This window comes from Dermochelys coriacea, chromosome 10 (assembly GCF_009764565.3).
Source record: "Dermochelys coriacea isolate rDerCor1 chromosome 10, rDerCor1.pri.v4, whole genome shotgun sequence".
Classification (NCBI taxonomy): Eukaryota; Metazoa; Chordata; order Testudines; family Dermochelyidae; genus Dermochelys; species Dermochelys coriacea.
Genome location: NC_050077.1, coordinates 69,402,014 through 69,426,745, shown reverse-complemented (window position 1 = coordinate 69,426,745; position 24,732 = coordinate 69,402,014). Strand labels below are relative to the sequence as shown.

Genomic DNA, 24,732 nt, shown 5'->3' with positions numbered 1-24,732 from the left:
GCTAATGAAGGCAATGGGTTAGGGCTATGTGGGGCTCACCTCGGCGCAGGACCCAAAGGTGATGGGTGGCGGGGGAGGGGGGGAAATATGGCTGCACATGGATCACCTGAGGGTGTGACCTGAAGGTGACAGGACAGTTGGGGTGGGGAACTGCACAGAGCTCAGGATGTGGCCTGCTGAAGTATTCCTTCTGGTGATGCTACCAGGCTGGGAAGACCTTAGCTCCTGGGGCATTTGAGGCATTTATGTGGCTGAGGTGATGAGTACAGGGACCCACGAGGTGGGTTTGACAGTCACACACTAGAGCAAAGCTGCACTGTGAGTCACCGTTTGATGGGGCGGCCCCAAGATCCTGCTCAGCTGGGGCACAAGACGGGCGCTTCAGCCCCTGATAGAAAATACTGAGATGGGAAGGGGCTAGGAAAGCCCTTGCAAAGGCTCCTCCTGACCCCAATGCTGCTTGTTCTCATCCTCTGCATGAACAGCTTGTGCCCAGATGAGGTGCCAGTGCCAGGCCCTGGCTGAGCACTGCCACAAAGAGGCAGACTGTGTTTGCTCATGGCAACCACAGCTTCCAGCAAACCCAAGGTAGCAAGTTTGGGACCTTGGGGAGGGAATCTGAACCCAGAGTCGCCAAGAGGATAATGGGGTGATCCTGGGGTGGAGGGAAAGGTATCTAGGCTCAGGGGAGGAAAGCCTGGAGAGAGGGGAAGAGGGGCTCGGGAGGGTTCTGCCCTGGGGTGGGGGCGGGGGAAGTGGTACTCAGGCCAACTTGGGGTGGGGATTTGGGTACCCTACCTACCGGAGCCATCACTGGCTAGACACCATACTGGTATCCCCTCCCCACACCAGATTTCTCCTGTATAAAAAAAGTTAAGGTGGGGGGGTGCCCATACAGGCTGATTTGTCCCAGGCCCTGCTCCTCCCCTGGGGAAGGCCCTGACAGTGAGAGACAAGGTGGGTGTGCTCGTATCGTTTATTGGACTATCTTCTGGTGGTGTAGGGTACAAGCTGTCGAGCACCACAGAGCTCAACTTCAAAAGTGAAATGCCACCCATCTATAAAGAGGTGCCAAAATGGGCTATGCGGCATGCATACAGTTATGTTCCTAAAACCATATTTAGCCATCTAAATATAAGGACCTCCACTTTTTTCACGTAAGCTGAGCATGCAGAAAGCCTATTGAAATGGATGAGAACTGCACAGAATTTGTAAGCAGGAAATATTTACATACACAATAGCTTTGAAAAACAGATTATATGTATGTAGGTGCTGAGAGATGGATTCAGGCCCCTAACTGTAGACAAGTGGGTGTGAAAATTTGGGGCCTTTATTTTTTATAATGCAAGCAATCCTCTATCAGGGTTAACTATTGGCAAATGGTGTTTAAAAATACATCAGGGTGAACAGCATGAATCCCACTACATTATTGATATATATAAAAATATGCAGTTGGCAGTAACTACTTTCCCCTCTATACTACAGCATGATGCCCATGCTATATTTAGTGTAAGCTAAAATTCAAAATGGTGGACTCAGACAATTTATCATCACTAGTGGTGGTAAAATTTACGTGTCATAGTGTACTTCAGCACCCACTTATATGTCTGAATGAAGCAGCTGCTTATGTTCCCAAATGCATACTGCATAAAATATTTGCTAAGCATCAATCGTTAGAAGCACACCACATCCTATTTGAAGCAAATGAGCCGGAAATGCCCAATATAGCCTGAATTCATCACTTATTACTAAGTAAATTTGTTCAGAAAGCCTTTTATGGAATTCAGATTGCTACTGGGCCCACTTCTGATTTTACATTGATGTGACTCCATTGACTAAAATGGAGTTACTCCCAATTTATGCTGTAGCTCACGAAAGCTTATGCTCAAATAAATTTGTTAGTCTCTAAGGTGCCACAAGTACTCTTTTTCTTTTTGCGAATACAGACTAACACGGCTGCTACTCTGAAACCTATCTGGTAGACGAAATTCAATAGTGATAAATACAAATTAATACACACTGGAAAACATAAGCCCAACTATACATACAAGATGGAGTCTAAATTAGACGTTACCATTCATGAAAGAGATCTTGGAGTCAGCTCTCTGAAAACATCGGCTCAATGTGCAGCAGCTGTCAAAAAGTAACAATGTTAGAAAAGGGATAGATAATAAAACAGAAAATAATATGTCACTATGTAAATCTATAGTGTGACCACACCTTAAATAATGCATGCAGTTCTGGTTGCTCCCTCTCAAAAAAGATACATTAAAATTGGGAAAAGTACAGAGAAGGGCAACAAAAGTTATTAGGGAGATGGAACAGCTTCCATTTGGGGAAAGATTAAGGAATCGCTGACTGCTCAGTTTAGAAGAGACTCTTAAGAGAGGATACATTAGAGGTCTATAAAATCATGAATGGTGTGGAGAAAGTGAGTAAAGAAGTGTTGTTTCCCCCTTCACAGAACCAGGGGTCACCCAATCAAATTAATAGGCAGCAGGTTTAAAACAAACAAAAATACTTCTTCATACAACACTGTCAACCTGCGGAACTCATTCCCAGGGGATGCTGTGAAGGTCAAAACTATAAGTGGATTTTAAAAAAGAATTAGATAAATTCATGGAAGATAGGTCCACCAATAGCTGTAAGCCAAGATGGTCAATGACACAACCCCATGCTCTGGCTGTCCCCAAGAGCTGGGACTGGATGACAAGATGGATCAATCAATAAATTACCCTGATCTGTTAATCCCTTTTGTGGCATCTGGCACTAGCCCTCGCTGGACATTAGGAGACTGGGCTAGATGAACCATTGCTTTAACCCACTATAGCCATTTTAAGTTCACAGGTTTCAGAGTAGCAGCCATGTTACTCTGTATTTGCAAAAAGAAAAGGAGTACTTGTGGCATCTTAGAGACTAACAAATTTATTTGAGCATAAGCTTTCGTGAAGTGAGCTGTAGCTCACGAAAGCTTATGCTCAAATAAATTTGTTCGTCTCTAAGGTGCCACAAGTATTCCTTTTCTTTTTAAGTTCACAGACCATCAGCGTAGGATACCATCCAAAGCCTGATGTCATTAGGCTCCTCCAAATCTTTGTGAAACATTTGAGCTTTTAAGAGTTTAATTTTGAAAGTTTAAAAATGGAAGATAACATGTTTAGAAAATACCTTTTGCATCTGCCACTGATAAAGTCTTTTTTGGGGGCAGACACCAACCTTACTCTTTGTAGATAAGATTCATCTGTTAAAATACAAATTATTGGCTGTATAGTTTTAGGTGTCCCATAATGGAGTTAAGTCAAGTTTTTAAAATGTTTTTACTTATACCACTAGATGGAAGTGTAAGGAAACGCATAAACAATCTAAATAGAACTTACTGAAGAAATGGGAAGTCACCTTCCTTGTCTGCAAATGGTTTGTAATAGTTGAGTACTGTGCAACAGCTAAGGAGAAAAGGCTAGTAATTAACAGTAGTTTTACAGTAAGTTATTTAAATGATTCATTACATTGTTGAAAAATTATTATATACAAATGCTGCCCTGGAAATATTATGTGCGTAAACACTACCCCCACCTACTTCTCCATAGGCAATGGTGTTTCAGCATTATGCTAAAGTCTTTCTCTAAAAGTTCAGCCTCTGGCATTCAATTCAGCTGCTGAATTCAGCATTTCTTTTGTGTAAAGCGAAGGGCCCCAATCCTGCTCCAATTGAAGTCCATGACAAAGCTCCCATTGAAACCAATGGAAACAAGATCAAGTCCTCCGTCAATGGAAGTTGCATCATTGTACTGTACTTCTAACCAGGAAGTTTGAGAATAATGATGATGCTCACTGAAACAGATAAGAGAGTTCATCATGGTGTTTCTACAAAGTACTGTAAAAATTTATTCCTCTATTTATCAGAGATGTAAGTGCTGACTATACAATTAGAACTATCAATATAGCTTGCCTGTAAAGGTTCTGTAACAAATCTTTATGTAGTATAACCTCAGTTGGCTAGCTTAGGCACAACATTTAGCTTTTGTAAAACTTGCAATTCACAGAAATAATTTATACTAGCATGTTAGATCTTCCAGGAAAACTTTTTGCAGTATCTGCTACAAAGGCAGGCAGGCACCAACTTAGCTTTGATGAAAAGCACAGATTTGGTTTTATGCAACTGTGTAAACAATAAGGGGGGGGGGGGGAATCAGGATACAGAGTTCTCTCTAAAGTGGCTCACTGACATACATATTACATCATCCATTCGGCTGTACAGGGAATATTTCCAGACAAGCTATGCCGGTAGCCAAAACCTGCCAAGCTTGTCTCAGACATCCATTTAAGCTTAAAAGCAGCATATCAAATGCAGAATTGCATGTTGGGCTCCACCAGTTGGCTTGGATTCCTGCTTAGTTCACTGCTCCACAGCATCTTCACTGAGGATATTCAGCCACTGTTTTAAGTTGTCCCTTCATTACATATATTCTGCTCATTGTCCCAAGATCACATCTAATGCAAAAGTGTCATCGAAAGAAAACATACACGTGAACTGTGTGCAAGAACTTAAAATGGAATTAAAGAAAATGCATGTCCAGAACACATGCAGGATTCTCACAGTCTGGCAGGACAGCATTCAAAACTAAAAGTACTCAGCTCTCTCTTCTTCCTTTCTGATCCCTATACCTTTGTTTTGGAGATACTAGTTAGGATACTAACAATTGAAAGGTTTCAGAGTAGCAGCCATGGTAGTCTGTATTCGCAAAAAGAAAAGGAGTACTTGTGGCACCTCAGAGACTAACAAATTTATCTGAACATCTGATGAAGTGAGCTATAGCTCACGAAAGCTTATGCTCAAATAAATGTGTTAGCCTCTAAGGTGCCACAAGTACTCCTTTTCTTTTAACAATTGAAAGAGGAACAGTCAAGAGAATAAATAAAGTGACAATTTCCTGTGCTTTTAATAGGATCATGGCATTCATAGCAGATTTAAAAGGTGCAGTGAAGTAACATTAATAGACATAACACTCTCTGTTTGCCCTGCAATGTGCGGGTAGGAGAGTTAAGAAAAATGGAGTATAGGAGATCTGGATGAATGTAATACCATATACTTTTCTAATTATTTGAGGATCAAAAAGCATTAACTAATTAATAGTCAGCTATATGCCTATTAAGTGTGTCTAGGGAAAAAGAGTTGCTTTTTATACATTAAAAAAACAAACGAGCTAGCTAACATGATTTGAAACACTATATAGCACCTAATGCTAACAGCTCATCTCTAAGTAAGTGTTGTTTCAAATTATGTTAGCTAGATCAGGTTTAAAATAAAACACCCTTTCCCATTTTAGACAGCCCCCTGCTGTTGAGCGTTTAGCACTATTGAATTAGGCTACTGTTATTTACCTAAATATGGATTTAGATATTTAACTTTAGATATCCAAATTTTAAAATGTTGGCTTAAGTTTCATTTGTAAGTTGTATTTGGATAGTTTTAATTTTTAATGATTTCCCCCCGCACACACACAAAACTTAAGTTGTTTTTACAGTGTCTGTAATATTTTTAAAATTTACATTTTTATGCTTATACTGCATAGTTTTTGTCAAACTGGATAAAATGTTCCAGCATGCATCTGGTATATATTATACAATTGAAACACTCCATAATCTCCTCAGAGATTAGAATAGCCATGTTAAAAGTCTCTATATCCATACTAAAATATCCTTAATTTCTAAAGGATTCAAATCCTGTGTTAAGAGAATCCTATAATTTACAAGGTAAATTATAACTTGTTTGTTATACACTAAAGAAACATTTTGGATCTTACAGTTTTTCATTTCAGTTTGCTTGTGATTCTTTCCTGAAAAATTATGCAATACTCCAAATAAAGGCAATGCAGAATGAGTACTTGCAAGCAACAGATCAATGATAGATGAGACAACGTGTTTACAAGAGCAGAAAACATTCTGAATATCAAATATCTACAGTTGTCTGAACTGCTCTGTATCATTGCCATGAATAGTAGCGCAGAAAAGCAGTATAATTAATCCCCAAGACACCAATGCTTTATAGCTTTTCACTCAAAGTACTGCGCAGATACACATTTACAGCAATCTTTTCTACAGCAATTCACAACAATCTAATCTTTAATTCACACAAAGACCTGCAATGGGAAGAGTGAAGATATCCATATTAATACCTGCATGCTTCATCAACATAATTTAATCTTTATTTGTGAGTAATTACGGAAACCAGAGAGGGATTAGCCTGTGTCCCAAAGATAAGTTTACTGAAATTAACATATCATGCCCACAATTGTAAAAGGTGAATTTTGAAACAACAAATTAAACCAGGTTCTATTTGTGTACAAATTTAGTTACATTCTTATTCTGAAACAAACACTCACTAAGTCAACCACTTACAAAATACTTCGATGTAAAAAGATTAACCATTATGGTTCAAGTTAGGACCTTTTAGTTATTCAAAACAGATGAATTTTGGCACCTTAAAATCAAAGTAACTTTATTTCAGTAATATCAAACATCTAATATTGTGCCTCTTATCCTGAAATCAATGTGTGCTCTGGTTCATTATGCCTGTATTCCTCAACATATTTGAGGAAAAACTTCAAAGTCATACATATATGCGGACACAATTAGAATAAAAAACTTTTATTTAAACAAGCTGTCTTTTGAAGAGGATTGAAATCCCCCACCCCCCACTCAACTTTCCCAATATTTATGGTTGTTGCAAAGGGAGACTGATTTAATTATTTTAATGAGGAAGTATTCAAGTAGACTGGGCTAAGTATTAAAAACCAACAAATGCTCCCCCTAACTCATTTTAATGGGAGCTGTTAGCATGTAACTGACAGAATGGTCAGGGCCTAGATGGCTAGTAGTACATCAATTTTCCTCAGCACTGCAATTAATACTTAGAGAGAGAGTTATAAAAGCTCTCAAACCAATAAAAAAATTCAGAGTTAAGGTTGCTTCTCTTTTAACTTACTTGTCTTTTACTCTGTAAGAACTCTGCTTGCTGAAACAAAAACTGGACTGGCAGTTTACACAGCAAGGCCCAGATCCTCAAAGGTATTTAGGCATCTAGCTCCCACTGAATTCAATGGCAGTTAGGCACCTAAATACGTTTGGGGATTGGCCAAGAGCCTGATTCTTCTTTCACTTAGACCATTTTCAGGCTGGCATTGTAACTCCATTGATGCCCATAGGGTTATGCCTCATTTACGCAGATACAGATGACCAGAGAATCAGGTCCTGAGAATCTCCTTGCTTTTGCCGATTCAGAGTACAAACAAAACAATCGTATTATGCATCCAGGCACCTGTTTCAATGCCAGCTCTGGTACTTTGAGGGTATACTCTGCCTGAAATCAGAGTACACTCCATTAAAATCATAGCAAATATTACTCACTGAGCAGAGTCTGTATAATGGTTGCCAGGAACATACTGTGCCAGTTCAGTCTACTACCTAGCAGTGACTATGTGAATCATTGACATAACTGACTTACCTAGCCACAATGGCCAACTACCACTAAATATAAACTTTGGTGCACTGTAAGGATTGTAATTCTTTTTCCTTTCTCATCATATGAGCAAAGTCCATAACACCGGATGCATTGGTGCCTATTTTAACCTTAAACCAATTGAGTAAAACATAAAAAAGTTGTGATCTAAAGTAGGCAATCCCAAGACATTAAATGTTAACTTTGCTGTTACTAAGTAAATGCCCAACATTAATAAGTAAATTGGTGCATTTAAACATACAGTCTCTTAAACCCAGTAATCCTTCCTCTTCTTATTCCCACCCCTGCCCCCCTAAAGAGCCAGAAATTGTACAGGTAAGGCTGCAAAACTTAGAGACAGTTTCCTCTGTGAACAGCATAAAAGTGTTGATTTTCTATTTACTATATTCAGTGTGGTTAATTTGTTTGTCATAGATCTTCTCTCTGTTTGGTAGCTCGGTTGTCTTCGAGGGGTTTTGATTTCTTGTCTGCATCTTTTTTCTTTTTAGTTTTCTCTGGTTTGGTTTTATTTTTTACTTTTTCACTTTCTTCTGCTCCTTTCCCAGGATACACTTGACCTTCTAGAGTTACATCTGCACACCTCTCCTGATTTACCAGAAAGTCTTTGATCTCCCATGCATAGCTCCCATCACGTAGCATATAGATGGCACGATTTGAGCCAACAATAAACCTAGATGAAAAAATACTGTCAATTAGCATTTGGTCTTTGAAGTGCTAAAAACATGATGTTTCATTTAGAGCAATTCCAAGAGTAGGGTGCACTTAGCAGCATTAAGTGGTACATCTACTTTTTTTTTTTTATTATTTTATTTTATTTTATTTTATTTTAAAAAGCAGATGGTGTTCAACCCAAATACACACCACGGCAGCAAGTACAATTTCTTATTAGTCTCTCCAAGAAACTTGCTGTTATACAACTACGACTATTAGCTACACATAAAAGTGTTGATATCTTATAATTAAGCCTGCGATTTTGTCACAAAGGTCACGAATTCTGTGACTTTCCATGACCTCCATGACTTCTGCAGCGGCCGGTGCGCCTGGCTTAGGAAGCTCCTGTGCCAGTTGCATCAGCCGCTGCTGGGGCAGTCTGGCCACCATGCGCTCAGCAGCAGTGTTTGGGTGTGGAATGGGGCAGGAGGTTGGGGCATGGGACGGCGTGAGGCAGGTTCTGGGCAGCGCTTACCTGGGGGGCTCCCCAGAAGTGGTGACATCCCCTTCGCTCAGCTTCTAGGCGGAGGTGTGGCCAGGCAGCTTTGCGGGCTGCCTCTGCTCAGAGCGCTGGCTTTGCAGCTCCCATTGGCAGGGAACCATGGCCAATGGGAGCTTTGAGGCCAGTGCCTGCAGGCTGAGGCAGTGGGCAGAGCTACCTGGCCCCCCTGCTTAAGACAGAGCTGAGCGAGGGGTTGTCACCACTTCCAGGGAGCCCCCCAGGTAAGCACCACCCAGAGCCCAGCTCACCCCGTCCCGTGCCCCAACCCCCTCCCACATCCAAACTGAGTCTGCTGCCGCTGATGCTGGGAGGGGGGTGGGGAGAGGCGTGGAGGCAGGTAGGCAAACCCATCCCTGCAAGTTTTAGTCATGGGTATTTTTAGTAAAAGTCAGAGACTGGTCACGGGCCATGAATTTTTGTTTACTGCCTGTGACTTTTACTAAAAATACCTGTGACTAAAACATAACCTTACTTATAATAAATACTCCTTAATATGTACAAAACAAAGCAAAGAGGAAAGTGAAGAATATAAGCTCAAAAACTAAGTAAGAACCAGGACATTAGATAATTTAATGTTTGTGGCTGCATTGAGACTTGGTGCCTTCAAGGAAACCACAGAAAGATACATTTGCCTATGTTTCAAAAATGTGGTTGATGAATACTTAAGAATATATGAAAAATATTACAAAATTCCATTAAGTAGCTAATACATAAACTGCCAACATGCATTAAATCTCTTTCACATAAAAAGAAATAAACAGTATTCCATTACTGGATGTAAGCTCAATATTACAACAGAACTCTGTCTGCCTTCTCATCAGCACAGGCAATCTATCATTCTTCTATTTCAAAAGGATCTCTGAACATTTATTTTTTACTAAAAAGAATTAAAAGCTTAGTGGTGACACAGGCTCCCAGGTGCAATGCTTTCCCATCAAGCACATAAACAATTACAATTAAAAAGACAGATGGCTGGACTGAGTTAGAAAAAGGCTAGGCCATAGAGACACTATGACTAAGGGCTGATCTACACTATACAGTTAGGTTGACATATGGCAGCTTATGTCAACCTAATTATGTCAACGTCTACATTACAGCCTTCCTCCCACCAATGAAAGTGCCCTACCACACCAGTATAATAACTCTACCTCCATGAGAGGTGTAAGGCGTAGTTGGTGTAGTTAGGGCAACACAGTGTCTGTGTAGACGCTGCGTCCCTTACATTGGCTGTCTTGTCAATTTCACAGTAGGCAAAAGAAACCCCCTGCTCCCTGCAGAGCTGGGCGGCTGGACCCTGCTCTCGGCTGAGACCCAGGGCAAGAAGCCCAGGTGACTCCCTGCCTGCTCCTGGCACTACTGGCAGGAAACTGCCAGTGGAGCTGAGAGACTGGGTTCTCAGGTCCCCACACTGCCCTTCTTAGGTTGGTGGAAGCACTGCTAGTGAGGACGTGCACCACCGACCCAAGGAGGGTAGTGTGGACATGCACCACCACAGAGATTACTTCGGTGGCTATAAGTCAACCTTATATAGGTTGACTCACATTTATAGTCTAGACCAGGGATCGGCAATGTTTGGCCCGCGGCCCGCCAGGATAAGCCCCCCAGCAGGCCGGGCCGGTTTACCTGCCGCGTCCGCAGGTTCAGCTGATTGCAGCTCCCACTGGCCGCGGTTTGCCGTGTCAGACCAATGGGGGCGCGGGCCGAGGGATGTGCTGGCCGTGACTTCCAGCAGCCCCCAAGGGCCTGCAGCGGCGAACCGCAGCCAGTGGGAGCTGCTATTGGCCAAACCTGCAGATGTGGCAGGTAAACAAACCGGCCCAGCCCGCCAGGGTAACGTAAGCCAAACGTTGCCGATCCCTGGTCTACACATACCCTAAGTCTTAAAAAGCTTCATATAACTGACCACATTACTACCAAGGAGGCTTGAAAGAAGGTTAAAAAGGTATAAACAGTGATTTAGGAGAGCAAAGGGACAGAGAAACAGAACAGCTTTGAAGAACACTTCGAGAAAGAAACATCAGGGTTCTGTCAAAGCAATACAGAACTTTGAAGACAATTGTTTACCTTTGTACATCATAGTTTGCATTGAAGAGACTGCCCTGCCACAGGCTGGTAATTTCCTCAGTCTCCTTTTCAGTGGGATTTCCTGACACTGTGACAAACATCATAAGAGTCTTCCCTTTTTTGGTCATTTTCAGGATACTCTCAGGCTTACTTGGATCAATTTCGGAGAAGTCTATTGGTGCCGATGGCCTTTTGTGTTCAGGAAGATCTCCCTCTTCTATGTCATCATCTTTCTGTTTTGAAACAAACAGATTTTAATTACACATTAAACTTAAGATGCCACCTTGATATAAACTCCAACCGATTGCAAAACTATTCTTTTGATATTTGTCACTGTTTAGTTTAGAGAATTATTAGATGCTGCTTGTGATAAAGAGAACGTTGCGTTTGATTTAATGATGAGGATTCCAAAATAAAGACAAATACAGCAAATCGTATCTTCTGAACTCTTTACTGGGAGACTGCTCCAACTCTTAAGCGATATTTACTGACCTTCTGTGAATCCTTCTCTCCCCTCCCCCATCACCTTATATATGCCACATGCTTAGGGCAGAATTCTGCCCTTATTCACACCCCTGAAGTCCCACTGACTTCAATAAGGATACAAGGGTAAAAAACTACAAACAAAATTTGACCCATTCATTGCATACTACATAAGAAATGTAATTTAATTGGCACCAAGACAGTTACGTCATCCACATGCTTTATATACTCATTTATGCAAGACACAAAGAAGCAATAAACACTTCAATGCACCTTGTATACTTTGTGGAACAAACAAAGGCAGTGTTCTAATGTACATGTACACACACACACACTCACCCCCACCCCCTTAAGGGTTAGTAGCTCCTTTTCTTTTTTTTTTTTTTTCTTTTTTTTTAAATTTAGGTCTCCTGTTCATTTTCCTACATTTCTACACCATATCCTCTGACCACAAGATGGAGACAGGAAAAGATAATGCAATGTCTCTTCCCCTTTAAAGGGGCTGGTTTGGATGAATGAGTGCAGCTGTTTCCCTGTTTTTTTTTTACTGATTGACCTAAGTTTTTAAATTGAATCTCTATCACAATGTTGTTCCCCAGTCTTTTACTTTGGGGAATTAGAGTGTCACTACTTAAATAGGTATTTAAGCTTTTCCTTCTTTGGTGCTTGCAAACTAGTTTTGATTGAACTTTTGTGAGTTGTGTATACAAAGCATGGCGGGAGGGAGGAGAGAACAGTTGTCTAATGGACTGAGCTCAGAAATTCTAACTGTGTTCCCAGCTCTGCTACCGATTTACTGTGTAGCCTTGAGTAAATCATTTATGGTGGATTTTTCACAAGCATCTAAGTGATTTAATACCACAAACCCCACGGGGAAAAAACAAACAAACAAAAAACCACACTTCTGAAAATCCGATCTTTATTCTCTCTGTCTTAGTCCCCACTCATGAAAATTGGGAATAGCACTTTTTGGGGATGCTGAGAGAAGCTATGTTTGTAAAGTACTGTGAAAGCGTAAAGCATATTACTGAGAAATAATTTTTAGGAAACAGAAAAGCAATTCTCAGTACTATTTTAAAATTAGCTTATGCCCCACAAATGTAGCTTATTTTGTACTTGTGAAAAGGGGAGCTAGAAATACAAAGTTTCAACTAATCCTTATACATTACACAAACTGGCTAAGACTGCAGTAACAACACATGCCTGTTAATATCCATTAGCTGAATGGCTATGAACATTTATTCGTTTTCTCAAAGTGTATTGCTTTAGTTTGAGTAAGTATAACTTTCCATCAAAAGGAGTGATTGACAGCTTCTCCACATGGCACTTCATCACTTGAAGACCTCTCAGAAAGCTTTATAAGAGATACATATTACTGTGTGACTGTGTGAAGTCCAAAACTAATAACTGAAAGCAAGACAAATAAGTGATTTTCAAGTTTATAATGAATAGGTACGTCTGCCAGACAAGTATGAACATGAAGTTTCACAAAGAAAGTACTAAATAGATTAAATGACACGCATACATTTCTTCTTTATCTGTTTTCTCCTCACATACCCCTTCCTAAAATGAACTTTCTCTGTTATGATTTCCACATACTGTATTGTATATATTTCTATTACAGAATTAGCCAAAGAAACTATGATGATTTATGAATTTAGCTCTGAGCCAAGTCTGGGGAATGCCGAAGTTTAAAATTAGTGCAATAATAAATGGTTTTAAGAATATAAGTTTTAGCCATGCAAAGAATTCTGGCCCAGATTTTGGCTCCATTTCTGGCTCTCTTATGCTCTTTAGGCTATACAAAGTAGAGGGAAAGCAACCGTGGAGGGGCTGTTAGAGATTACCCTGACGTTTTGGAACCCTTGGGTGGCATAAGGAAGATGTAGTGTGCTCTATGCTACTTGCCCCCCTAGTATAATGGGAAAGGCCTGAGCACAATGCATGCTGGCCAGTCACTGCTCTCTTTAACTCCCCCTGGAGTCATTAAAAGCATAAATTAAAAACCCTTAAACTCCTTTAACTGTTACACGTCTGGTTCAGTCCCATGTGCTCGCTGGCTTGAGACAGGCATAAAGGGGGCTAAGTGGTAACTTTGCCTCCCGCAACTGTGTCAAGAATGAGTTCAGAACAGTTGAAGATAATGCCCTGTGTATATAAAAAGATATATGGTAGATTATTTTAGGATGAATGCAAACTTTATTTAATAATCAAGAATTAAATCCTCAACATCCCGGTGAGACCAGCAAATATTCTCATTATACAAGTGGGAAAACTGAGGTGGGGAGGGGGGTAAAGTAACTTGTCCAAAGCCACCCAGTAAGTTAGTAGGAGTCAGGAAGTATTAAAATTAAAATCCTGGCTCAGCTAACACCACAACCATTCTTCCACTTCCAGTTTCCTCATCCCACACATTTACAACTACTTCAAATTTCCCTTCTGACACCCAGAAGGTTGGGGGAGGGGTGACAAAGGCAGGGGGATATGAAGAGGAGGAGGAGAGTGCACATATAGCCCTCTTACAAACTCTTCAGCCTCGCAAGGCCTGTGTGCTCTTTTGGCAGCCCCCCCGGGAAGGCAGGGCATAACTCCCACTTTCCAATCCTTGCTGTTGGTTACCATAGAGATAGGAAACACTAAAAAAATAAGGCTGTTCACAAGGAAATATATTAGCTAGTCATGATTACCATCATTTTAACCAAGGGTTAAATCATGTTTTACCATAATTTTAGTTAAAACATATTAGGTTACATAATTTCTAATGCAATGCTTTTTTCCTGTAGACAAGGCCTTAGTGCCAGTTTATAGAACGAGAAGTCCCGAAGCTGTTCAACAAAAATACTCAATTCAGCAGAATCAGGTGGCTTTTCTCTTCTCTGCAAAAATCTCCTGTGTGAAAGGCACATGCAAAAACCAGTTCCCACACTTTGACTTGGAGCCCTGTGTAACTGGGTATAGATAAAAGTGATATATTTTCACCTGTGCTGTTTTCAAAAACTGAACAAAACATTCTGGATAATAACCATAGGGGAAGGAATGGAATCAGAAGGTTCTGTGGCATTTGGGAGAGGTAAATAGAAAAGACAGCAGATGGGGAGGAAAGAAATAGAAGAGTGTGTAGCAACAGAAGGATCCATTGTGAAGACAGGGAACAGGCAATAAAGGAAAGTTAACAGAACATAAGAACCATCTGACCCAGTATGGCCAATGATCCATCTAGCCCAGTATCCTTTCTTCCTATAGTGGCCGATGTCAGATTCTTCAGAGGGAATGAACAGAACCTGGCAATTACTGAGTGATCCATCCCATCATCTGGCAGTCATCATATTGTATGTATAGATGGGATTATGTTTTCCAGCATGTATTACTTTGCATTTAACAGCATTGAATTTCATCTGCCATTCTGTTGCGCAAACCTCCAAGTTTTGTTAGAGCTGCAGTCAGCTTTGTAACTCGCTGCAGTCAGCTTTGGTCTTAACCCTAACCCTAACGCTTAGTAATCTGTCTTGAGTAATTTTGTATCATCCCCAAACTTTACCACTTCACTGTTTACACCATTTTCCAGATCTCGTATGAATATGTTTGAACAGCAATAGCCCCAGTACAGATCCTTGGAAGACACTGCTATTCACCTCTCTCCATTGTGAAAAATCACCATTTACTCCTTCCCATTGTTTCCTTTTAGCCAGTTACTGATCCATCCCTCTTAGCCCATAATGGCTTAGTTTGCTTAAGGGCCCTTGGTACAGGACCTTGTCAAAGACTTTCTGAAAGTCCAAGTACACTATATCCACTGGATCACTCTTGTCCATGTTTGTTGACCCTCTCAAAGAATTCTAATACATTGGTGAGGTATGATTTCCCTTTTCAAAAGGTTGTTGACTCTTCCCCAACTAATTGTGTTCATCTGTATGTCTGATAATTCTATTCTTTAGTATAATTTCAATCAATTTGCCTGGTACTGAAGTTAGGCTTACGAGCCTGTAATTGCCAGGAACACCGCATAAGCCTTTTTTTAAAAAACTGGCCTTCACAAGCTGACTGACTGGTGGATAGCTAATGTAACAGGCTGATTTAAGCAATAGGTTACATACCACACTTAGTAGTTTTGCAATTTCATATTTGAGTTCCTTCAGAACTCTTGGGTGAATATCTTCTGGTCCCGGTGACTTATTACTGTTTAATAAATAAAGTTGTTAACATGTATGAGTCGTACATGTCTGCAAGACTGGGACCTCAAACAGGAACTAATTTGAAAGTCAGTCTAGTTGGGAAGAGACAGTGGAGAACAAAGTGGGCTACAATTAGTTGAACTGAGTGATGATATGTGGTACCTTAATTTGTGCTCTTAACCACAACTACCTAGTAGAAGTCATTTATCTGTTCATTCAATCTCACAAGATAACAATCCACTTGCTCACTGGCTTTGACCACAGCAGAGCTCTCAAGCAGGGAGGGAATCAAGTACTGGCCATGGTGAAGCGGACAGGGCTCAAAACTGCCCAGTCCCAGGGTAACTTGCACTCAGCCCAAACTGTAACTGGGGGTTTCAGAAAAAAGAAAAGGAGGACTTGTGGCACCTTAGAGACTAACAAATTTATTAGAGCGTAAGCTTTCGTGAGCTACCGCTCACTTCACCGATGAAGTGAGCGGTAGCTCACGAACGCTTACGCTCTAATAAATTTGTTAGTCTCTAAGGTGCCACAAGTCCTCCCTTATCTTTTTGCGAATACAGACTAACACGGCTGCTACTCGGAAACCTGGGGGTTTCAGGAAGATGAGGGAAGGGGGGTCAAGGGTGACTAGGGTCCCACCTAGTCCATCAACAACCCCCCCCCCCAACCTTTTATCGCAACCACCTGATGGAGGTGGAACATGCCACAGCGGGGCCGAACCCCTTGGTCAGCGGGGAACCCCGACGCCACTAGCACAGTTCGCTCCCCCCCCCCTTGCCAGGGGGACCCCGGCCCGTTCTCTCCCGCCCAGCGGCGGGAACTAGCCATCGCGCTCCCCGCCCAGGCGGACACCGGCTCCAACCGCGGCTTTGGGGAAAGGGCCCCGCCGCCCGCTGGGGCAGGAGAGCGCCCTCCCCTCGGCCGCGCCCGAGCTGCGCGGAGCCCCATGCGGGGGATCCGAGAGACCGGAGGCGGCTGAGGGGCCGGCGGGGAGCACCCGTCAGCTCGGGGCTAAGCGGTGGGGGGCAGCACGTGGACACAGGGGGAGCGGTGAGGGACCGAGGGGGGCTCAGGGACGGGGGCACCATGTGGCCGGGGGAAGGGGGGCGCCGCGGGTCCCCGGCCCAGCCCGTACCTCCCACTGCTCCAGCAGCCGCGCCATGTCCGCATCGTTGTAATCCCGAATGTCCTTCTTCTTCTTGGCGGGCTGGGCCCGCCGCTTCCCCTCCGGCTCGCCGGCCCCGGCGGCCGCCGCCAGCAACAGCACCACCAGGCCCAGGCGGGCCCAGCTCGCGGCCGCCGCCATCTTCTCCGCGCTCCGCGGGGAGGAGGCGCCTCCTCCGAGTCCTGCCGCCGGGGGCGGGGGCAACCGCGGCTCGGCCTCGCCCCGGGGGCCCGGCCTGAGATCCGGGAGCGGGAGGCGGCGGCCGGCGGGAGATGGGGGTCGGGCAGCAGCTGCCAGCGGCCTGGGTGGAAGGCCGAGGGGGCTGGCCGTATACCGCTCGGGGCTGGCAGAGCCGAGGCAGCAGGGCCGCCCGCCTCGGCGTTATCAGGAAGGGGTCAGGCCTCCATTCCCAGCCGGGCGTGACACTGGGGGCCAGCCGCGGCTCGCGTAGGCCCAGCTCCAGCCCTCCTGGAGGCCAAGCGATTGCCTGGGCGTAAGCCAGGGGGGAATTGGGCCCGGCCGCTGTCATGAAAGACACCCAAGGGTTGAAAAGACCGTTCAGAAAGGGATGTAAACTTTTAACGTCTTTGAGCCATTGCTCCCCTTTCCTTCGGTAGGGTGAACGGCTGCCCCAAATGCTCAAAAGTCATGAGTCAAGCTTGAGGTGGGCTTTAAAATCATGAGACTATGTAAAAATAAGAGATGTGGTGTTTTTATTTGCCCTCTGCTTTTGGAGCCTTTTAGACGCACTGGGGGGGGGGGGGTGTCCACCGGTTTAAAGCTTTCCCCACAGCCGCAAGGCTAGCACTGTACCGTTTCCTTACGAGCCAAGGCTGACATCATCACATATTCACTCGACTCCAGGAGCTGGAGCTTTAAAGAAAACAATAATTAGCCTGAGACTCAGGACAAAAGCATGCGAGTTGGCAATACTGCAGATGTGTTTAGTCTGTGCTGTAAGGGTTGGCTCCCAGTGTTGGAGAGCTTCTGGCCTTTGGAACTCGTCCCAGAGATCTCATGCAATTGTAGCGGACGACTTGCTTTAGCTGACATGTAGTCTCCGCAGGGCGAAACAGTAATCGATTGAGGGGCCATAGCTTCTAAGGCAGCTTGGAGAGGGCCAGCACTGCTTTCAGGACCTTGGCAGGTGGACTGGAGTCCATATGACAGGAAGGGAAGCTGGATAGAGGATGTGCCTGAGCGTATGCCCAGAAGTCCAGAGTTTAAAGAAGCAACTGGCCTCTGTTCCAGAGCCAGCAAATCTAAGAACCCATGGGATCCAAGGCTTGGGTCCGGTACAGCTGCCTTGGTCTGCCAAGGTGTGCTCAGCTAGGGCTGTAAAAACCATATAATATGTGATCATTTTCTAACATTTTTACTACAAATGTGCAGAAGAAACAGGAAGCTGTTAAACCATAAGCCCGTTCCTGTAGTTTGTTAAATGAACAGTAACCAAATCAGTGTTTTAATTAGCTGCCATTTCACAAAGTTGTTCCTTAAATTATTAATTTACATATTTGTTCAAAGATGTGGCACTGTATCTAATATCTGGTCTGGTATATCAGATTGCCATAGTTAATGTTGCTTTTATTAAAGATGATTCTGGTAACATTCTTATTGCTGGAAAATGTTTACATTTACTAAAAACATTCACATTTACAGACTAAATATTCAAAGTTTAGAAAGCTGGATCTCCGTCTCTGATTTTGGTGTATGCAAATAAAAAATACAGTCCACTAAGTTTCTAATTTGAAATATTGTCTCTACTAACACATTCTCTCTCATAAAAACAAAAAAACCCTCTTTACTTTGTTTTCTATTGCTCCTACTCCACATACAAGTTCTGCTTGCCTTACTCTCATGAGTAGTTCACTTTACCTAAATAGAACTACTTGTATGAGTCAGGTGAGTAGGCGGTTCTGAATATCCTATACTGCACAATATTATGCATTCCTTCTAAATGTACTAAAGCTTTTGTATGTTGTATTCTGAATTTCAGGGAAAGGAATGTTTCCTATACAAGGCTGGGCTCTTACAACTACGTGTGGGCAGAACCCCACTCAAATCAATCACGGCTTGCATGGAGCCATTTGCAGGATCACGGCCTTAGCAAGCGAATGCTTCTGAGCTTTATGGTTCTTCCTACTCCAGTGATATTCATGGAAAACAAGAATAATGCAATCCTAAATATATACCACAGAAGATTGATGTGCATGTAAATAATGGATTAACTTCTAACTTCATTTATTTTTACTCAGGGATAAGTTTTTTTTATTTAGTGAATTGGTTATGTTCAGCAAATCACATGGATTTACAAAGAGCACTTTTAAAAATTAGACACACTTTAAAATCTAAAAACATTCACATTACTTGAAAAGGCTTTTTAAAAACTTTCACTTACAGTCAAGTTGCCTATGCGTTTTCTCTGCAGATCACAGCAAAAAGTAAGGCATTCTATCTCCCCCAACTGAAGATTCAGTGGTCTGTCTATCCAATGGCTTAGAGAGCTATCCAGTTGCAGTCATACCAGACAACATGTGCAACAGATTACGTTTACAGTTAGTGTAAAGCTATGGTAGAAAGTTACTAGGACTGTAAATCTATGCCCTCTTGTTAATGTAAAACAAAATTATCTACTGTGGGCTGGTCAGGAAGTGGACCTTTGAGAGAAGTCAGGATGTTCTTAAATTTATCCCTCAAGAATCCCAAATTGGGTTTTTCTTTTTACTTGATTTAAATTGGTATCTATATTTTTAACTCTCAAATTATTTCCCATGTACAAAATGTGTTGCGTATACCATGTTCCTTTGGAACTCAGAGATTAAAGAACCTGGTATTTGGCTGAAGAAAGACGCTCTGTTTTTTCTGTCTCCTAAATATTAGAAGGAGGAAGAGGCGGCAGCTGGAGGACATGCAACTGGAGGTTCAGCTATGCTGCAAGCCAGGACCTGTTTGAGACTCCACCACAGTCTAGTCAGTCCTGGCAGTCGAGCACAGGTGAGTTTGATGCAGGGGAAGGAAGCTCGAGCTAAGTGTATACGAGTAGTTCCCATTACAGTGATAGTGTCCCCAACTTAATAGGATGCAACTATCGACATTTCATTAATTTGTACTAGAAAAGATAGCAGTACAACAAAGAGCGGTAGAGTTGTTATCTGCTTCTATTTCCCTGTAGATTTAGGCGAGTGGGGAGAGATGTGGAGCAGTTTGTTTATGTACACAAGGATGCCCCTTGAATCCTGAGAGATCTTGATGAAACTTTCATGTTCTCTGCAGTCCTTTCACAAAGGTTCCTAGGGATGGCAGCCTTATTTTTTCCTCTGCGGTAGGATGCTCTCCCACGCCAGTCAGTGATAACTTCGGAAGGCACCATTGCAATAAACAGGCTAGCAGAATATGAGTCTGGGTGGCTTCGGGATGCCAGCAGCAGCTGTGCTCTCCATGCCTTTGTTACCCTCAGAAGTGAGATATCAGCTAAAATCACCACTGCTGGTGGAAAATGGTGCCAGTATTCAATGCCATTGCCCTATACTCATAGTTTTATGCAGTTGAACAATTCCTTCCTTATTTCCCTTATCCCTGGCGGGCCATACTTACCATGGCTGGTGTTGGGAGTGGTGTCATGCAAAGCGTCAATAGGAATGTATGGTTAAAACTTTAGGGGACCAAGGGAAGGGAGTTCTGAATCTTAACTTCCACTTTCCATTTGACTATACTGACAATGGTACCTCTCTGTTTTATCTGTAGCTGTTGCTGTAGTGGCCTTGAGGGGTTCCCCCTCCACATCTCCTGGAATGCCTGAGCCAGATAAGGAGGAGAAAGAAGAGGTCTTGAGATGACATGTTGAGCAAGATCCTACAAGCTGGTGCTTCATCAGACCACGAGCAGAGGGCCTGGAGGATCAATAGTGCAGACTATATGGAGAAGGAAAGAGTGGACATGAGAGAGGCCCAGGAGTTCCAACAGGAAAAGGAGAGGGAGATTCACCAGGACACAATGGGGTTTTTCCAGCAGCAAACACAGATGCTGCAGACTCTTGTGGACCTACAGGTTCAACAATCATGGGCTCGCCCCCCCTTTGCAATCCCTAGATAACTCAATTTTAGTACCTCCCTACATCCCCCTCAGTATTCCATGTGGCATCAGGGGTTGCATCCCTCTCACTCCATGCTGGGAGACAGTTAGGACAACCACAGCTTCACACACATTGACCGGTGAGAGCCATGGTTGCTGTAGGGGTGTCCCCAAAATGGATGTTTTCCCTTGTTAAGTTCTGTTCCATGTGCTGCAGAATGCCTGGTGGTACTGAAAGCACCCATTTACACGTTATTGTACAGTATGACAACTCACAGGATCAGTGACTAATAATCATAAATGTACAGTGAGCACCACAAAATGAATAGGTGCATTGACCGTGATCTATTCGTAGATGCACCCCAAGCACTACACAATTGCTAAAAGCCCTCAAAACTGCAGGGCCAGTTAGATCACAGTCCATCATAACACATTACTGTGGCTGGCTGCTAAAGTGCTTCTTCAAAGCCTCCCTGAGCCCTATAGCTTTGCATTGAGGTTTTCTAATAGCCCTTGTGTCAGGCTGTTTGAACTCAGCATATAGCTGCTTCACCTGTGCCCTTCTCCCCTTTGCTTCACAAGATACTGTGCAGGACACAACTGGTAGCTATAACCATTGGGATATTTTTTTCACTGATATCCAGTCTTATGAGTAAACGGTGCCAGCATCCTTTCATTCTACCAAAAGTACATTCAACTGTCATTCTGCCCCTGCTGAGCTGGTCGTTGAATCTTTCTTTGGTGCTGTCATGGCAAGTATATAGCTTTATGAGCCAGGGAAGCAAGGGTAGACTGAGTTCACCAGGATCACCATTATTTCAACATTGCCAATGGTAATACACCGGTTGGAAAAGGAAGTCCTGGCTTGCAGCTTTCTGAACAGTTCTGTGTTCTTAAAGATCCACGTATCATGCACCTTCCCTGACCAGCCATTATTGATGTCACTGAAGCATCGCCGGTGATACACCAATGGTTGCATAATCATAGAAAAGTATCGCTTTTTGTTGACATACTCTGTGGCAAGATGGTCCAGTACCAAAATAGGAATACACGTGCTCCACTGCAGTTCGGGAACCACGTTGCTGCAACTCCATCCACTATGTCCTGTATTGCCAAGAGTCACACTGCTGCATAACAGGAGACTTTTAATGGCCCCCACAATGGATTTTCCACTTTCAGAATGTTTTCCCACTGACCAGAATCAATGCAAAGTTACAAGTTTCCAGAGTGCAGTCACCACTCAATTCTCTATTGTCAATGCAGCTCTCATTCTGGTGTCCCTGAACTGGAGGTCTGGGGTGAGTTTGGCATATAGATCCAGGAATGTGGCCTTGGAAGTTGTGCATCTGAAAGTTTTGCAGCCACTTGTCGGCCAAAACCTGCCTTACAATGCAACCCCATCAGTCAGTGCTTGTTTCTGAGGGACAGAAGCGGCACTCCAACATCTGCAGCTGCTCTGTGAATGCTACCAACAACCTTGAATTGGTTTTCGCTATGTTCCATAGCAGTGCTGGAGGATCATGTGTCCTCACAATGCTCACAAGCTTCTGTCAGAGATGGTGGACAATAAGCAGGGTTACATGGATGTGTGAGATTTTTTTTTAAATGATTGGATATGGATGATATTATGGGATGGAGAAAGTTGCTTGCTGGGAAGTTAACCTCTAGCTCCCAGTCCCCCCTGCACGTTTCTGCCCCACCATGCATTGCCAAAACATCCTAAAAGACAATGTGTTGAACATAGATGAGTTGCACACTGGGATACCTATCCATGGTGCATCAACAAAAGCACTCCTGGTGAATATGCACACTATCAACATGGGGAGCCAAGTATACATGTACACAAGTAATAAACAAACTGTGGTTGCTTTATGCCCACATAACTTGCAGCAGCAAAAGTTTGTAGTCTAGCCATGACCTCAGTATCACTTTAGGAGCCTTGAATCCATTTCACTCATGAAGTGAGAATACACACTAAGTAGATTGGTTAGGTTTAGAGAACAGATATGTTGTTTGCCACAGCTAGCCAGAGCCCAGATATAGGCTCAAGCTGCAAAATTCAGGACTGAATCCAAACTTCTCCAAAGTTAGGGTTGATTGGGATCATAGTCTGAGCCAGGCATGAAGCTCTGATTCAGTCACTGATTTCTCCCAAATTCAGGGCTATACTGATCTGGAGTTTAGACTTGACCATATCTTTACAATTAACCATACACATACATACACAGTAATGTATTTTATGTATATAATGACACTATGAATTAATTGCATCCTGACTGACTAAGCCAAGCTTTTGGGGGAAGTGCTGTGCCAGTTTTGTTGCTGGAATCCATTGATTTCACCAGCTGGCACAAATTCCATGGATATAAATTTTGTCCAAGTGCTGCATTATTCAATCAGCCCCGGTAGGGCTAGACATTGTTATCTTTAATCTCTGCAGTGCTATAGAATATCCATGTTAATGTTAATCTCACTGTAAAATTTGCTTTTATTTCAACTGCAAATTTTCATGGATTATACCTACATATTGATCATGTAGATTCTGATTATCATGTTAGGAAAGAATTAGGGGAAATGAATGTTGGATGGGGCTCCAGTTGTAGTCTAATTTCCCATTCCAAGTTAAATTAATTTTAGAGTCTCAGTTTGGTTTTAGAGTAGCAGCCGTGTTAGTCTGTATTCGCAAAAAGAAAAGGAGTACTTGTGGCACCTTAGAGACTAACAAATTTATTAGAGCATAAGCTTTCGTGAGCTACAGCTCACTTCATCGGATGCATTCCGCATCCTGCATCGAATGCATCCGATGAAGTGAGCTGTAGCTCACAAAAGCTTATGCTCTAATAAATTTGTTAGTCTCTAAGGTGCCACAAGTACTCCTTTTCAGTTTGGTTTTAGGTTATTTACAGCCCAGTTCTAGCACCCTTACTCAGAGTAAGTAGTACCTTACTTTGCAAGGAGTTCCACTGATTTTTAGTAGGACTACTTGCAGAGTAAATGACTACTAAATGGGAGTTAAGGTGCCCAGAATGAGGTACCTCTAATTATTAGCAGCTCTCCTTACAGAACACACACAATGTGGGGAGATTGTAGGACTGGGGAATTCCTGCAATGATAATGTGAAAAACATCTATTAAAGCAGCCTGATGATATACATTAAAAAAACCAAAAACCTTTCAGAGCTGTACAGCTGCAGGACACAACCCATTTACCAAAAGAGCAATCCAGGAAGGGTGGGCCTCTGCACATTTTGTACGGAACACTTTGATCTTAACAAAAACAGACCTAATGGTTTTAAGGGAAGGTCTGGGATTCCTATTTATGCTGGACCATTCTTATCAATCTGGTATTCACAACTGTATAAAGTGCTTTGGAATTTCAAACCAGTCTGTGTCTACAAGCATGCTAGATTGTGTCTGGCCCTGTTTGGGTGTGCAAAAAGAAGAGAGAGGCCACAAGGAACCACTTTGCCCTCTGCCTACCCCTAGGTGCTAGCCTCATGAAATGGCTTGTAGGGAGGGAAGATGGAAACATGAGCTGGTGGTCAGTAGAGCTCTCAGATTGGGCAGAAAATGTATGCTGCAGCCTTCCAAAGAGTGGCAGAGCAATTTTAGATCTACATTTTCTTTTTAATTAAATGTTTTTCTTTTCTCTGTTGCTGTGTGAAAGACCCACACTAACAGTAGGGAGAAACTGACTATATATGGGAAAAAGTGAAAACAGCTATACACAAAGTTGTGTCAAATAAACAAAGAGCACAAAATTAAAAAGTTTTTTTTTCTTCCTATCTCTTTCAGTTTAAAGTAATCTTAGATGTCATGTGCAGCAACAGGAGCTAAATGTATTTCAAACATAACTGTGATGTTTAAGGTGCTGATATTTTTCTTTAATTGTATTTTTCTTATGTCACAAATAGAACTTTTGATTATACAGCATGAAACTAAAGTTGCTCCAAATGTGAAAAATGAGGTCTTTTTTTTTAAAGAACACTGCTACTATGCCAAAAACTAAAGACATAAAATTATTTTAAAATATGAAAAAT

The 24,732-nt window shown here is 42.6% G+C and overlaps 1 protein-coding gene and 1 long non-coding RNA gene across 3 annotated transcripts; one reads left to right on the top strand and one right to left on the bottom strand.

The window, feature by feature from the left end:
* Window positions 1–4,921: 4,921 nt before the first annotated feature.
* Window positions 4,922–16,973, bottom strand: MESD (mesoderm development LRP chaperone). Its single transcript, XM_038420344.2, has 3 exons — window positions 16,590–16,973; window positions 10,797–11,029; window positions 4,922–8,189 (listed from the first exon to the last, which is right to left on the bottom strand). Exons 1-3 carry the CDS (start codon window positions 16,758–16,760, stop codon window positions 7,928–7,930), a joined length of 666 nt encoding a protein of 221 aa, XP_038276272.1. The 5' UTR covers window positions 16,761–16,973; the 3' UTR covers window positions 4,922–7,927.
* Window positions 16,417–22,413, top strand: LOC122456223. 2 transcript variants are annotated; one of them, XR_006274977.1, is made up of 3 exons: window positions 16,417–16,453; window positions 19,503–19,616; window positions 20,367–22,413. It is a non-coding gene; the product is annotated as an uncharacterized LOC122456223 (long non-coding RNA). The 2 variants fall into 2 exon arrangements; XR_006274976.1 differs by lacking the exon at window positions 16,417–16,453 and adding an exon at window positions 17,096–18,834.
* Window positions 22,414–24,732: the final 2,319 nt, after the last annotated feature.